This window comes from Morone saxatilis, unplaced genomic scaffold (genome assembly GCF_004916995.1).
Source record: "Morone saxatilis isolate NCDOM2014 unplaced genomic scaffold, NCSU_SB_2.0 Contig21, whole genome shotgun sequence".
Classification (NCBI taxonomy): domain Eukaryota; kingdom Metazoa; phylum Chordata; class Actinopteri; family Moronidae; genus Morone; species Morone saxatilis.
The window spans coordinates 4,854,255-4,871,013 of NW_023339774.1; the positions used below are offsets into that span (position 1 = coordinate 4,854,255).

The 16,759-nt window shown below is 40.6% G+C and overlaps 1 protein-coding gene across 2 annotated transcripts in view; it reads right to left on the bottom strand.

The window, feature by feature from the left end:
• Nucleotides 1-16,759, bottom strand: part of stxbp1a (syntaxin binding protein 1a) — a 32,316-nt gene that overhangs the window by 3,276 nt on the left and 12,281 nt on the right. The window contains exons 2-19 of one of the 2 annotated variants that reach the window (XM_035668510.1): nucleotides 16,211-16,260; nucleotides 15,003-15,084; nucleotides 14,815-14,891; nucleotides 13,936-14,014; nucleotides 13,164-13,267; nucleotides 10,967-11,115; nucleotides 9,887-9,971; nucleotides 9,574-9,704; nucleotides 9,300-9,407; nucleotides 9,105-9,165; nucleotides 8,236-8,301; nucleotides 8,070-8,150; nucleotides 7,562-7,700; nucleotides 6,909-7,018; nucleotides 6,647-6,748; nucleotides 6,166-6,251; nucleotides 4,583-4,737; nucleotides 3,066-3,223 (exon numbers count right to left, since the gene is read on the bottom strand). In XM_035668510.1, the coding sequence (XP_035524403.1) occupies nucleotides 3,114-3,223; nucleotides 4,583-4,737; nucleotides 6,166-6,251; nucleotides 6,647-6,748; nucleotides 6,909-7,018; nucleotides 7,562-7,700; nucleotides 8,070-8,150; nucleotides 8,236-8,301; nucleotides 9,105-9,165; nucleotides 9,300-9,407; nucleotides 9,574-9,704; nucleotides 9,887-9,971; nucleotides 10,967-11,115; nucleotides 13,164-13,267; nucleotides 13,936-14,014; nucleotides 14,815-14,891; nucleotides 15,003-15,084; nucleotides 16,211-16,260 (1,775 nt within the window). In that variant the 3' untranslated portion in view covers nucleotides 3,066-3,113. The remainder of the gene's footprint in view (nucleotides 1-3,065; nucleotides 3,224-4,582; nucleotides 4,738-6,165; nucleotides 6,252-6,646; nucleotides 6,749-6,908; nucleotides 7,019-7,561; nucleotides 7,701-8,069; nucleotides 8,151-8,235; nucleotides 8,302-9,104; nucleotides 9,166-9,299; nucleotides 9,408-9,573; nucleotides 9,705-9,886; nucleotides 9,972-10,966; nucleotides 11,116-13,163; nucleotides 13,268-13,935; nucleotides 14,015-14,814; nucleotides 14,892-15,002; nucleotides 15,085-16,210; nucleotides 16,261-16,759) is intronic. The other variant, XM_035668511.1, reaches the window with a different exon arrangement.

The following is a 16,759-nucleotide window of genomic DNA, read 5'->3' on the forward strand; positions in this document are numbered from 1 at the left end:
GAAGACACATTTCAGACATTGTAAAACTTGAAAGGTGCGAGACTGGAGTAAAGCAAACATTTTGCCAGATTTGTTTGTCGCTTCATTACCAGATTTACAGATGGATTACTGCCATCTTAATTCTTTATCAAAAGGCAAACAAACCATTTGGTTTACTCCACACACCTGTTCAACATTATCAACAGTATTTGACCTACATTGGTTTGTTTCTGTTGCAAAGCTGCATGTTTTCCTCCAGTTTGGTTGAATTAGCTGCTTTACCTCAAAGACCTACAGTAAAACTAAACTTTATCCCATGAGGGGTCAGAACAGGAAGTGGAGGAAGTCAAAGGTAAAAACAGAAGAGAAAGAGGCAAGCCCATCTCGAGTTGGGTCATTATGATGATGCAGGGGTTGTAGGTGTCTGGGGTTGTGGGTGGAGGTTTAGTGTGGGTCAAGTGGATAACGTTGGACTGGCTTCGCCTGCTTCTCTGCTGTTCCCCAAACACACAGCTTCGTGGGCCTTTGTGCCCCAGAAACACAACACTGTGACGTTGATCTCCAACGCCACTAAATTATTGCACATGGCTAGGTTTTAGATCAAAACAGCATAACAAAAACAAAGACTTGTTTTAGTAAGTGATGGCCATTTTGCTCAGGAAGTGTTGAATGCAGCAGTATGTGGGGGAGAAGCCATACTGCTTATGGTGAGAGCTGCTGACTGAGAAAACCATAAAACCAAAAGTTGGTTTGTAAACGATATTGCTTTAGCAGATTAGTTAGACAATGAGATGGATGCCCAGGACTGCAATAGTCTATGTTTTGTGGGTGAGTCTCCAGCTTTAAATGGGAATGTGTGTTTAAAAGTAGCCTTCCTAATAAAATACAGTAACAGACAATGAGGTGGTCATGGACATTTATGCAAAAATAGTTGTGTTTCCTCTGCAAAAGGAGGTTATGTTTTGAATGTTCCCATATGTTTGTTTGTTAGCAGGATTTCTCAAAAACTATGTTAAAGTTGAAATTTGTTGGAAAGCTTGGCCATAGTCCGAGGAAATTACTTATTTTTGGAGCAGACAGTGTCAAAGCAAATCTTTAACTGATTTCCAAACTGTATCTTTTGTGCTTTTTCCTCTTTCAACTCTCAACACTACCCATTTTTAATGGAGAGGCGATTGCCATGATTAAAAAGGTGCATTGGATACAATTTGGGTTGAACTTGGGATGCATCATTTGTAAAATGTGCATCGGTAAAAACAAGTTGATATATAATTATTTTTAGAGGCCCAATGCCTTTATCATTTTAGAAATGTGACTAATATTTTTTGATTGATTCCTCCTCTCTAAACTAAGAACCAAAAAAATAAAATAATATTTATAAATAATAAAATATTGCACAGCATCGTATCTCATTGCGTTGACTCAAATTGTCGTTGGCAGTGCATTGAGATGCTGATTGCATTGCCTCAGTGATGGAGATGTACGTCCCTAATGCATACATCAATTTTGAGCAATCCTGCTAAATCTGCACAAATGCAAAAGCTTTCATTTAAATGGCCATAACTCATTTATCGCTGTGTGTATTTAAATGTAGACCCAGATGCAAATTAAAATTCTCTAAACACTTTGTATGATCAAAATAACAGATTCAGAGGAGTGGTCAGCCTTGGCGGAGGTATGTGCTTTCGAGTTCTACTCATGTTTAAACTGAACTAACTGTGTGCTAGTGACCGGTGTAAGGGATGAGTTTTGGAAGAAATGAAGAGTCTCATACATTAGGGGAGGGGGGGATTAGTGTGAGCTGTTGGACATGTGTGGCATCTTTGCTTTTTATTAGGTTGCTAAAGCATATCAGGTGGAACATTGCTACATTCCCAGACTCTGTGTCAGCAGAGAGGCATCATAGAGGCCGTGATACAAAGGGCAACTTTTTGGGCAACTGAACTGAATTCTTCTAAAATGATTGCCCTGTGTGTCAGCACCCTGTAAGGATGATATGTTGCTAATGTTTAGCACCCTCTGCGGACGAGCCATGAGCCATGAGCCATGTGAGCATGTGATGGTGGGCTGAGAGAGAGTGACATGGACGGAGTCAGAGGACTGGGAGTCAAAATAAAAAATAAAAACACAAGGAAAAAAGGAGAGAATCCTTCTTTGAAATCCAACATCAACTCAAGGACCTGTCCTGAAAGAAACCAGTAACAAATCAAGGTGATTGTCTTTGCAAAGGGTTAACTAGAAAAATAATACGACAGTAAAAACTGATAAAGATGGATCTCGGGGGTAGATTAAATCTGGAGTGAGTGTTCAACAGGCTCAAAGGGCCTTTGGGTGGCTGACGAGGGGCGATTTAATCCACCCAGCTGAGATGATGGGAGGAGGCAGCAGGGATGGGGTCACGACCCCCTCAGACATGGCCGCTCTTCAGCACAGACTTTACTCGGGGCTGTATCCTAATGTGCGGACTCAAAGGGCCCTGGAGGACTTTGGCCATATGCACTGTGACATGCTCACTATCATCATGCAGAGCTACATAAGCCTCTGACGTACATTTTCTTTATGCACCTTATGTCAACTTTTTGCCTCCAGATATTTATACAATTTAATTTGGTTAAATATTATCTACATGATGCAAGTTGTGTGTTTTATACATTCATAGGGTTTATGTTCTTTAAAAAAACGTAGCGTCACATTCCTATTGCAATGAATTGTGGGTAATTCAATCAGAAAGTCTGAACCCCAAACAAACTCAAGAAGTCTGCAGAAAGTCTGCATGAGCTCTTTTGTTGACTTCATGGCTAGTGGGTTTGGACTGTGGTCTGTATGGGGGGTGAAGTTCAGACATTTGGATTCAGCTTTCTTGATTGGATAGCAGGACTCCCACTCTCAATATACAGACACTGGAGCCCAGTGGAGCGGCCCATGCAGTGAGGAAAGGTCGGGGGTGCCCATCCCTGAGGGACACGGGGAAAAGGAGGGTGGAGTTACATAAGACAGTTCTGAGTGATCAAAGAAGAAAAAGGAACAGGGAGGAAGCCCTTGTGCTGTGATGTTCAGAAAGGGCTTCTTTGTGCGGCTGCCTTTACTTTTTTCAGTGTGATTTCTCTCTCCCTCCCTCCCAATCTGTCTCTGCCTCACTCGGCTGTGGGTTCTGCGTCCTCAAAGGACACCCTAGTGGACTCTCGGAAGTCGGGGTGCTGCAGGTCCGATAAGAATTTGGAGGGGGTGAGCATGTGGGTGGAACCTGTGGAGGAACAGAGGTGGCTTCACCACTCGTCTCTCAACACATGCCACGCCCCCCCCTCCCCCACTCACTCCAAAAATAAAAAGGGTTAAAAACAAGCAACCTGTCGTACGGCACACGCACAGAGACACACTCATCCACTGACAGCCCACACACATACATACACACTCTCGCCATGTTGCACAGACACATAGAACTCGGACGCACAGACACAGAAAAAAGACATGGCGTGGCTGCAATTCAAAGACAACAGTTGTTTTTAAAGACAACAGCTGAAGCAGAGCACAACAGAAACTAACAAGACACTTTTCCATTTATAACACAGACTGTCTGGCGAAGCTTTAACACATCAAATAAACAATACAGAGGGGCATAACATAAAGGGCTATTTTAACATAACACACAATAGGCAGGTTGTTACAGATAACTGCAGCTAGACCGTCCACATTCTTCAGTCGTGATCTGGGTGCATGAAAGTCAAAAAGGAAATTACGCTACAGGAGCTGTTTTGTGGGTGGGTTTTATCATTATTTATTAAGACCTGAACATAAGTTCTTGATTTGTCATTTTGTTTTTAAAAAGGGAATGTTCATATTTATTATATATATATATAACTATAATTTATTGTTATTATGTCCAGCTTGCCAGCCGTATGAGATATTGTTGTTTTTGTTGGTGAATATCCACTTTCTCCTGTAATTATGTAAAAAAAAATAAAAAAAAATAAAATAAACTTCCGGTTGCTTCAACAAAGTACAACTGACTGTCCAGTCACCTCACTTCCTGTGGTTCCCCCATGTTTCTCCTCGCCTCTATCTTTATACGTTTTTTAGCTGTGTCCCAGTTCAGAAGCTGTGTCCTTATCTGTCCCTCAGAGGACCTGAAGGCCAGACTGAACGTGTGCCTGCTGATCCGACCTTACACAGTCCTCTGAAAATGCTTCAAGGACATGGCCCTTGATTTAGGACGCAGCTGTTAATAGTTTTGACACTTTCTATAAAACATGGTCCACTTAAAGACACATCCACTCTGTGTTACTCAACACCAGCCTGAAAAGCAGTGTTTCACCTCTGACCACACCCTGCGTCACTGATAGGTGTGTTTGGTTGTGGTCAGAAGTGTGCTCTGTTGAACCTGTAACCACACCCAACAGTGATGTCATGGTGTCCTGAGGTACACCTGTACATCACTGCAGCAAAGTGAGAAGTTACACCACTGGAGGTGAGCACAAACAAGATTTCCAGATGGTGATAAGTAAGTGTTCAAGGTTGCCGTGGGTGTATCTTTGAGTAGCCACGTGCCAAAGCCTACACATGTGAACCCTTCTTCTTTCTCTCGGCCTCCTGTCGCACTACTCACCAATGACCGCCTCCCACTTCCCATTGGCCTGTGTGACCTCATAGGCGCAGCGCATCTCGCTGAAGGACACACCGCCGATGATGAAGACCATGACACGTGGCCCAGTGCGGTACTCTCCAGGTGTCTTATTCTTGTGCCAGTGGCCGTACCGAGCACTGCGAGAGCAGAAGGGAAAACAAGGTCACGTTATTACATTTTTATAGCTAATTTTCCCCCCTTATCTTGGCATCCTAATTTATTTTCTCCATTCTCTCACAACAATATTTAGCAAATTAAGAATGATCTCCAGAATATGGACAATGTTTCATGCACGCAAAGAGGTGCATTTTTTGTTTGTCCACATTTTAAACTAGTTTGAATGAAACTCAAACTTCTTGTTTGACTAAGATAAGATAATAATCTCAGATCATAAAAATGCAAAAGAAAAAAAGTCCCTACGTTACCCTGCCTTGACTGGGTAGCTCCCCAAGTTAAGCTATCTCCCTGAATTTTGCCTCTTAGGCATTGTTTCCTTTCATGAATTCATGTTAACAACATACATGGTGCTACAACTGAGCATTAATAACAGCTAAGGCGGAAAACAGTAAGCTGCTAAACAGATTCCATACTTTTAATTTAAGTGTTATTATCTTGTATTTGTTTGTGATTTAAATTGCAAATGTGATGTTTAGTATTGCAATACAGATATTAATGCAGCATTTTTAATTCTTACATTTGACCACCAGTATTATGGAAGGATGATGAAGCAACTTATAAAGACCAGTTTAATTGAATTATGCTGAGCGGATCCCAAATGTTTGCTGCTGGTAGCTTTCCTTGGACTAACCAACATGTATCCTAGTATGATCCTCAGTGCTGGGTGTGTCTGTATCTGTGGAGGAGGGGCAGCAAATGAGGCACATCAGTTTGTAACAGGAGAGGATTTAATGCTGAATCAATACACACCAACAGCTTCCACACAGACTGGAGTGTAAGGATTAGTGGAGCTGCAAGTGACTTCAGCACTCCCCCTCATAGACACACACACAAAGTGGAGCTGGGAATATTGATGACTTGTATTCAGGTCAGTTTGCTTACATTTTGGCAGAGCTTCCAGGGGTGATATCAAGCTGATATCCAGCCGAATGTGACTGAAAAACAGCTTTTTAATAACATCTATAAATATAATAAATCTATTGAGACTAGATGTTATGTAAAAATATATCAAATTTAGCTGATTTTCATCTTCTGTGACAGCAGACAATAATTTTCAGAAGATGCAAAGTCATCAGTTTCAAAGTGTAGAAACTTGTATTAAATACATATCTGAAAACTTTCTTGTTAAAAGATATATAATATCACAATGTCTTTGGCACTGGGATCTGTATACGACTCACTAACCTGCCAGTCTTCAGTATCACCTCCATGCTCTCCATCTTTCTCAAGTATTGATCTGTTAGACTCATCTCCCTTCCCAAATTACTATTGATCGAATACCATCATTTCTGTTTTTGCAATTTAAAAAGGTCTACTACCGTACAACAAGATGCCACGCTGTGTGCATATGTATATATATGTGTGTGTGCGTGCGTGTGTGTGTGTACCTGACTGCAGTGGTGCTGAAGGAGGCAGAGGAGCGGGTGGAGATGTAGGGGTAGTGCTTGGTGTCCAGCTTATCATCAATAGCATCCTGCAGGGAAACGAGAAGACAAAACAGATCTTTGTCAGCAATATCGTCGGCCTTAAACACACACATACAAACACACTTCAGTAGGGGCTTCACCGTTGCATCACGTCTCTTAGCAACCACGTGTGGCTCCATCATGGAGGTCCATTGGAGAATTGGCTTTGCACAAATAAGGGGCTAAATATAGTTGATAACAACCAGACTGGAAAAGCAGATGTTTGATTAGGGTTGTTGTGGTTGCGCGTCAACTGAAAAGTAAATAATTCTCGTCAGATAAATTAGATATTTTTGGATCTCCCATTTAGGCTTATTTGACTTAAAAAACAAGAGAGAGAACAACACAATGATGTTCAACATAAATGATAAATAAAATAGTAAATTTAAGCCCTCAAACACACCTCCATGATATCCTTCACCAGTGGTGTCCAACGGGACAGCTGATAGGTCTGCTCGCTCACACGCTCCTTCCTGTCCAGCTTCTTTCCTCGGCGGAGGGTGGACTAATGAAGGAAAGAAGAGACAAAGGGGTGAGAGGGCAAAAGAAATGGGGGGGTTGTACATATACTGCAAATAAAGAGATGACTCCACAGACAGACTGACAACAAAGCAAAGGAGAAAGAAGAAGAAGATAAAAAAAGACGAGCCCAGTGACAATCTTACATCTGTGATGATGGGGACGCCCAGGTGAGCCATGTTGGTGATGATCTCACTGTCCTCAGGGGGGATCTGAGCGTGCTGGATCAGCTTGTTCAGGTTCTCCTCCGTAATGCCTGAACACACACACATGCAGGTCAAATCTTATAACTGTAAAACAAAATGTATGTTTACATTTAATATGTTCAGCTAGTACTGGGATGAAGGGGGATTCATGTTGTGTAACTTGAGTGCAAAAATAAAATGATTTTATTTTATTTTATTATAACTGTATATTACTTAAATTCAGTAGCTGTGTAGAAATGTCTGGTGATGTCTAACCTCAGAGTCTCCTGTATCCTGTCAAACATAATTTTTACAGACCTGTGCTGAACAGCTGACTTATTGAAGCTCTGATTGGGCAATATGAGTTAATTTTTACAGAAAAATATATTATCCTGATGTTAGAGTTTTAGATTACCACTGTGTGGTCAATTACCAGCTCAGTCACTACTAAATACAAGTCACTAAGACTCACTCAAGTCTGCGTTAATATTTAAAAAGGCAATCAGACAACAGCTAAAGCACAGCAATAAAGAGCAAAAAAACAATAAAAAAAACTAAAAAGTAAAACTACAAATAATTTGAGCTTTTACAGACACTTCATGTTGCCTCCTTACCATTCTTGAGGAAGATGTAGAGCAGGATGATGCGGATCTTGTCATATGTGCTGACGTTGGCATCCAGCAGGATGGGCACGATGGCCCTCATGGGGTCTTTGATCTTCTCTCCCTCAGCGTCTGTGCCCATAGCCAGATCCTGGAACAGAGAACTCAGGTATCAAGTGTTTGTCATTCAAAAGTCATTTAAAAGACCCAAATACATTTCCATGGATTGTAAAAGCATCTTATTTTCAGTTACTGGGGACTTCAGAAATCACTCTGTAATGTATCTGTGTGGAACAAACTCTGTATGAAATATGTCAAGTACATTTTGATCATTTCCTCCTTTGGCACTCCTCTCCTCTTCTCGACTAATTTTCTTTCCTATCCTCTCTCCTCATTTCCTCTCTTATCCCCTCTTCATCATAAGTTTTCTCAGGACGCTCATCATATAGAGCAGGATTATACCGTACTCCTTATAAAAAACGCAACAGTTCCCCAACTTTTCTCTCGCCTGCCCTCTCACCTGTTCCACACGGCACAGCTTGTCCACTGTTCCCTGGTAATGCTTCATACAGTCCTCAGCCAGCTGCAGATGAGTGGAGTACTGAAAGACACAAACACACAGGGTTGGGTACACATTTACACACAAAGGAAAACTCACACACATACTTATATAAACACAAACGCACCTTGCTGAGCTCCTTCTGGTACTGAGGCATCTTCTTCAGCATCTGGGACAGATCCCTCATCGTGGTCTGACCAAGTAAAAGATAAATGTGTGATCATCAGTATAAAATACAAAGATAGACAACTTAATTATTCATAACAGATTGTATTTATGTTGGACCTTTCGCAACATAAAGCAGTTTTGTCTAAAAGTCTTTGCTGACCAACTAGATTTGATCGAATCTCATAATATTGAATTATGAACTGAGGGTAATCCTCTTTGCTACAAATGTCAAATGGCAACAAAAGATGGAAAACAAAAAACAGAAACCTCAGGATTCATTTATTTAAATTCTGATCATGTTTGGGGAAATGTTGGGAAATAATTTAGTTTCTTGCAGAGAGTTGTGAGAACATTGATACAACTCTTGTGTCTGTATGTTCAATATGATGCTATAGCCAACAGCCGGTTAGCTTAGCTTAGCATAAAGACTGGAAACAGGGAAAAAAACAGCTCACTCGGCTCTGTCTAAAGCTAATACAGATCTGCCTTCCAGCGTCTCTAAAGCTTACTATATTAGCATCATCTCATTTCTTTAATCTGTACAAAAATTAAGTGTAAAAAAGGCTGTGTTTTTGCCAGACTATCTGTTTACAGTCTTTATGCTAAGCTAAGTTAATCACCTGCTGGTTTCATATTTAATGAACAGACATAAGGGTTATGTCTTCTTCTTATCTAACTCTCAGTAAGACAGTGAATAAGTGAAGCCTGTTTCCCAAAATGTCAAACTCTTCTTTTAAAATGTTAGGTACATTTCTTCAGAAGCAAAGAATACAAATATTTATGGTACCAAAATGTTGGCAATACTGTATGTTCAGACTTCCTCTTTACCTTCTCCCCAGTGTTCATCCTCTTGCTGGCAGAAAAGTCCTTCAGCTGGCGTGTCACTTCCCTAAAGACCAAACACAAGCAGCAGCAAAGGGGAAGTAGTAAGACATGAGAGACAGGTTGTTATAGTGCCTAATTCAATATCCAAGGACATACAGAATATAAAGAGATATATATAGTATGAAGAAAAGTACTCACTGGGACACCTCAGCTATGTGTTTGTGTCTCAGGCTCACCCACAGGTCATCGTCTTCATGCAGCAGAACCTCCTTCTCACGAGAGTCTCCGATGCCACTGGTCTCATACCTGAAGAAGAAAAGGGACACACATCCCGACATTTAGGAGACTGAAGCTGATTTGAATATTTTATATAAAAATCCTGCCTCCAGCTTTATTAACTATCATTAAAACAGAGCCATAGCCCTCACAAGTGATAAGTGATGTTCTGTTTTGTCATTCGTGTTTTTCGTACTTGTAGACGTCGTTTTCGATGGGCAGCAGGTCGTAGCCCATGGCCTGGAAGGTGAGCTCGTGCAGGACAGGAGAGACGGGGTCAAACGCCCTGTCCAGGATGATCAGCTGTGAGCGAGCCTTGTCGGGACCCTATAGAAGGAAAGAATGAAAAGGAGCAATAAGACACACATATACAGTGTTGTTCTTCACAAAGGATCAGTTTGAAGTGTATTCTCAGCAATGAAGAATTCACGATAAATATTTTGGAACAAGAATATGAGACAACAGTTGAACCCAAAACACATCTTTAAGCAGGAATATACCGAGCTCACCTCTCCCATAGTGGGGTCGTCAGCCTTGTAGGCGTCCAGTTTGTCCTGAACCAGCTGAGCCAGGGTGGCGTTGTCCTTGTACTCGCTGACAGGATGACAGATAGACAGATAGATGGATGGATGGTCAGATGGACAGACAGATGGTAGCATATGGAGGTAAGCAGAAAGACAGGAAGTCAGATAAATGTGAAAAGAAAGACAGATGTAAATCAAACATTTGAGCAAGCACATAAGACAAAAGAAATGTGTACTGAATCAGATTTAATGACTTTTTAAGAAGGACATTAAGTTATCTCAACCCTTTTTGTCCTCTATAACTGAACAGTAATATCTGCAGAACCACTGGTTTTCTCCTCCTAAGTCTGCGCAGCAGCCTTCTGTATTACAGAAGATTGTAATTGACAAAAACAAAGTCACATCTTTTTACAGAAGCAAGGAGTATGTAATTTTGTCATTTTAAGAATTTTTGCAAGGTATTTGAACTCCTGAAAACAAATCCATATTATTCCAAGCAGGGTATTTTATATGTTTTAAAGATGTCTGGAAAGGGATCTTTTTATAGTTCTGTTTTAGTAGCTTTTAGTGAACACCATTTCCCTCAACCATTGCAGGTTAAATGTCACTGGCTTGACAGATGGAGGGTCCATCAAGCAGTGAGCTATGAGAACAGACAGAGAGGGCTGAACAGTGCAGACATTTTTATGACAGCAGAGATTACAGATGAAAAGTTGGAGGGATGACATTAGAAGAGAGCATGTGTGGGCAGCATAGATAAGGGAGACACCTCTTGGCAACATAGTGTTTTTAATGAATCAGATATCTACAAGACTGAAAAGCTATAGTCACCATAACCAACTTAAGATATCTCCTGAGCTTGAAAAGAAATATAATAAATGGCCTTTGTTCCTTACTTTTTAGGAGCAAAAGTGTCATTTTTAATGTAATCTTTCACTATATACTACAGTTTCACTCACTGTAGTACATATATGTCCACAATTTCCTTGGCTGCTAAAATGCCTTTTGCTTCAGAAACCAGCCTGCACCCACAACTGCATCTCAGCAGCACCCCCTGCTGCTCACCCTCGGTATCTGACAGCTGGGTACTCCTTCAAGGTGGCACAAAGTGTGGCAAGCTGCTCAGCCAGCCTCTCCATCACCGGGTTCTTCAGCTGGGTCTTATGGGGGCTGTAGAAACTGTGGAAGGCATCTGGATTGTCCAGAGAGTACACCTGCACACACAAACATGTACACAATGTAAACTCTGCATCAACAAAACCGCTTGTTGTCTTCCTATGTTAGTTGATTGGAGCTTTTCCACCCCCCTACACACTTTTGTTTTTAATGTAATGTGCACAATATGCAGCAGATGAAGTACTTTGTCTTTTAAAGTGAGGAACAGATTCTAGGATGTAAAGGTTGAGTTGATCGTGACAACAGAGTTTCAGTATCACAGAGAATGTGAGCTGCTCTGTGTAAAATACAGCAGGTCACTGTGGACAGACAGCTTGTTATCTAGCTGTAAAAAAACAGCTGGAGGTGTTGTGATAATATCAAACATAGCTAATTTATACAGTGTATTCTCTTCCGTTATCTCCCTTCCTCTCCTTTCTTTGTTTTTTTATCCTACTTGTCTCAACTCACCTTTAATCTCTTCTCCTTTGTCTGCCTTATCCTTTTCCTTGTTTCTTCACCTGTCATTTCCTTGTTTCCTCTCTCTCTCATTCCCTCTTTTTCCTTTCTTTTTATCTTTCCTCCACTATCCTGTCACTATCCTATTCCTCTCCTCCCTTCTTCTCACCTTTAATTTCCTTGTTTCCTATCCTCTTATTTCCTTATCCTTCTATCTTTCCTCTCAACTCCTCTCTAAACCTCTCTACGCCTGTTCTCCTCTCTTATGTTCCTTCCTATGTTCTTCTGCTCCTGTTTCCTTGTTTCATCTCCTCTCTCAAATTGTCTTTCCATCCTCTCCTCTCATCTCACCTCCTGTTTTCTTTCCTTACTCAATTTTCTCTTATGTCATCTTTTCTACTTCTCTCTCCTCTCCTCTCATTTACTTGTTTCCTCTTCTCTTTCTACAGTCCTCTTTCCCCCCCTCCCCTCATTTCACCTCTTCTCCTCTCCTCCTCTCTCCTCTCCTGCATCACCCACTACCACTCCCTCCTTCCACCCCATCTGTCCACGGTCACATGCTGCTCTGCAGAAGGGTCCCTATGTTAGCTCAGCTACCATTGGCTACCGCCTGCTATCTGGATCCTGACTCATCCAATGGAGGGAGAGCACCAGCCTGTGGGTGGGGCTATGAGGCAGCACTTTGCCTAGAGCAGAAAACCACTGACTCTGAATTAATCATAGTAGACAGGAGGGGAGCAAAGCATTGTGGGCCAAGCAGCATCTTCGGAATAGTGAGACAAGGATGGACTGACGGAGAGGGGTGGATGGAGGGACAATTAGGAAAAATATGGTTGGAAGGAGAAGAATAGAATAAGAATACATATAAATAAGAAGAAAAAACTAAAATCCTGATGGAGAGCAGTGAGCAGAGAGAGCACAAGCGACGTGCAAAGGCAGGGATGGAGTAATGGCGGTATAAAAAAACACAAAACAGGCAGAGGGAGGGAGAGAGGGAGAGAGGGAGGAAAAACATGATGGAGGCAAGAATTTAGAAATATAACAAGGGTGGAGAAGCAGGTGGGAATGAGGGAGGGAAGGCCATGGGACAAATGTGAGTCGCTCTTGAACAGTCTGGCATTAAACAGAGTGACTGGTGAGTCAGCAGTGTTATGCCACGCGACCACCTGAGTGTGTATTCGAGTTTCTCTTTTTATCCATCCCTGACTGTAACAACCAATAACCTCACTGTTACTATTCCTGTCTGTGTCCTTTGCAGCATCTCTCTCCTCCCACCTGTCTTAATCGATCTCTTGCTGCTCTCTCTCTCTCTCTCTCTCTCTGGTTTTCACTCACAGTCACTAACAGAAAATAAAAGCTAACCAGCTTTCATTCAGTTTCTGCCAAGAGGAGAAAAGACTGTGAATAATGTCAAGAAATGGAAAACAATCTGGAGGCCAGATGCGTAAAACTCTGTTTAGGTTCACAAAGACAAAATGTGCACATGTACTCTTTTTGTCAAAATTAAAAATCCATTTGGATGCATGGTCCTGTTTTATAAATCTCTTCTTATAAATCATGGTAAAACTGGGCGCACATGCACAAGCTGCATTAGGTTCTCTAACAGCGGCAGAGTCACCATCATTAGCCAACCCCATTGGATATTTACCTGAGACTCGTAGGGCAAGAAGGCGATGTTGATCTCCGTCAGAGTCTTGATGGATTTGGAAGCACGGCTCTTCACCAGCTCATTGAAAAGAGGATCAGGGCAGGCTGGAAAGGTGAAGTTGAGGAAAACAAATCATAATTAATAGGAAGTAATTTTTATGCATCGAAGGATTCTGATTCATTGGTTCAGAATCTTCAAATATGCCTTTTAAGCAACATTTAGTTTGTCACATCTCCACTAGGTTATGATATTCTCATAACCATCACTCATCCAGCAGTTAACAGGATGTTTTTGTGAGAATCATATAGAATACCAATTGAATTAGCCCAATTAAAGTTTAATTAAATTAAACTCCCTGTTTTTGTCACAGCAGTTAATAACGCCCCCCAAAAACATTTCCTCACAGCTCGCTGTTGATGTGTTGAAAAATAACCTACAAATCATTAACAGTGAGCTAGGAGGAAAGTGGGGGGATGTGAGGACACTGTTAGGTGCTCTAACAACAATGACCACTGTGCCTTCAAATATATAAAAAGGACAACAAAGCAGTTTATCTCTGAAAGAAATAATTAAAAGGCCCTTTGAAAAACAACACTACCAAAGAAAACAACACAATAACAGACTGAAAAATGAGCACAACAGATTAGAATAAAGTAAAAACGCAAAAGACACACAACAAAAATAATTGAAAGGTTGAATTCTGCAACGCAAATATGTTTCAGAACAAAGAGTATTAACACAGTACTGCTGAAGTCTGCATGTATATACTCACAGTCAGTGAAGAAAACATGGGCTGCCTTGTATTTAGCTGAATGAGGATCTTTGAAGTCTGCGATGAGGGAGTGGACAGACTGAGGAGAGACAAACAGAGACCCTCAGAGTCAGACTATAGAGTTCATCTGGGTGTGTAGACTACAGTACAGTGTGTGTCGATGTGTACAATTCAATTCACTGAATTATTGCTAATTATCATATTGCTATGATTTGATCAAAACAATATTGCCAAACCCTTTACATAAACTGTAACTGCTTAATGAACAAACAACCATAGAAAAGTATTTTTTCATTTTTGTTCAACAACTCATGCCAATAAAGCTTAAAATAATTGAGCAGGAAGTTGTGAAAAAACACAGGCACCTGAAAACTTTTCTTCAATTGCCCATGCATTCAGTAGTTAAACTTCTTCTTATCATAATACTGCATATTCTTTTATTTTTTATGTTCTAATGATTAGTTTGCAGTGGTTTCTTTGTCTTCCATTATACTATATAGTGTGCAAAGTGAACCATCTGTGTTTTTTACAGTCGTTACAGTACATTACGTATTATATATATATGGTAGACTGTCGACCTTCTACATCCTGCTTTGGTAATGCTGTATTATTTATGGTATTGTTAATAAAGCTCATTTGAATTTGAGAGAAAGAGAGAGAAAGAGAGAGAGGGAGAGAGAAAGAGACAGACCATGGAAACAAAGTGTGTATTTGCCTCCGTTGGGTCAATAGCTGTGTGTTCAGACTTCTCGTTCTCTGGTAAAACCACAGACATGCTGCCATAGAGACACTGTGACTGTGACTATGAATATACAATATGAATGAAAGAGAAAGAAAAAGAGGAAGTGAGAGAAAGAGAGGGAGGGAGGACATGCATACCTTCTCTGTGGGTGTAATCAGAAAAATGGCCTCCAGGCTGGGAAGAGGCTCTCGTCGCTTGTTGATGTCCTCCACAACTAGAGAAGCAGAAACAGACACATGTGTACACACAGTTACAGAGGCACATACAAAAACAAAGTAAAACGTAACAGTACAGAGAAATGGTAGTTGTGAACACTGTCCCTTACTGGTGATGCCCTCTGTCATGATGTCTGTCATCTTGCAGCAGGATGACAACATCCTCATGCTCAGCTGGTCCACAATCAGCGCCTGGCAACAGGAAATAAGACAGTGACTATACAAACACAGTTTATTACTCACATTACATGTTGCTAAGAATTAAACTTTGGTTCAAAAAAAGCTATACATCCATCTTTGTGTATTTTGTTTTACCTGATGTTCACAGCTGAACAATTTTGGGAATTGTGAATATCTTTAACCTGCTTATGCTGATGATGTTAACTGTCAGTGTCATTTTAATGTCCAAAACTGCAAAAAAACTAATTGAATAAAACCTGTGCTATAGACCTAAATCTTGACTTTTCTTGTGACTAGGGTCTTAGTTATTATGGCTTGTCTAATGTGCAACATTGATGAAAAGACCTGAACTAAATTCTATGTTTTTCCACCTGTCTTACATGCGTGTGTACATTTCATGCGTGGTTTGCATCCTTTGAGTATTTCAGTTTGCTTGTCAATCAGTTATGATTAAAGACATTGTTTGGAATATCCTGTGGTGCTTCAAATCATTATTCAAGACTGATTCCAGGACCTCGAAAAAATTAGACTAATAGATTTGGCTGCACATTGCACCACTCATACTCTCTTACCGAAATGAGGAGTGCTTAAATTGCTCAGCTCAGTTTCCTGCTCAAATAATCTTGGAAAAGGCAAAAGATGTCAGGATTTTTCCAACAAATAGTCCAAAACCCGTAAATATTCAGTTTACTATCAGGTTAGGGCTAAGGAAGGCTTAGAAAACCAGCAAATATTAATATTTCAGAGGCTCAAACAAGTGTTTATCAAACAATGTATCACTTATCAAAAGTAATGCCGATAAAGTAACACAAAAGACACATTTAGGCAAAAGTCCAGTGGAACTTCATAATGTCTATACTGGCAGTTATTCAAATACTGGACAAGCATCAGCTCACACATAAAGCAGTTGCAATTAGTAAATGGGTTTGCAGATTTTGTTTCCCAGAATGTACAATATCAAATATATATAAAGCTTTAATTGTCTTAATTAGAGAAAAGCAAGATGAAGCTGCAGGGTTCTGATTTGAACTAAGCTCTAAAACCGATCCATTTGTCTGGCTGATGACATGTGAGTCATTGAAATCTGGTCTGAGTCTCAGTGCCCCACTCTTTAATAGACCCAGAGTTTGTTTCTTACCTTCCATTCTCCCTTCTTCTTCACCTTCTTGATTACATCATTCATAATCTCTGTGAAAAAAGACAAAAATAAACATCATCAGGGATCTGACAGGTGCATGATGAGATGATGAACAAAGATGTTATAATGCATTTTGTAAACGGGAAATACTCATGAAGAGTCACACACATACACACACAGGGGCAGGTGCTTAAATAAATGTCTGATAGAGCGGCGTTGGTTTCATTTTATTTTCCCACAGAGAAACATGAGATGGTGGTAAATTTCAAGCACAATTGTGGCATTTATTGTCTTCCATACAAACACCAGGACACACAAACACCAAACTGACACCAAAAGCAACTAGCTACCTTTTAAACCCCCGTACTGTAGGTAATTAGGTGGATAACACCACCTTAGGTGGGACCACAACCATATAAAATAATACATATTTAAACCTAATGCCATACAACAAGAGAGTACAAAGAATTCATATTTACATAAATACATGATCATATCAATAACTCAGTAACACATAGACTCAGAATCATCACATAAATCCCCCCCCCC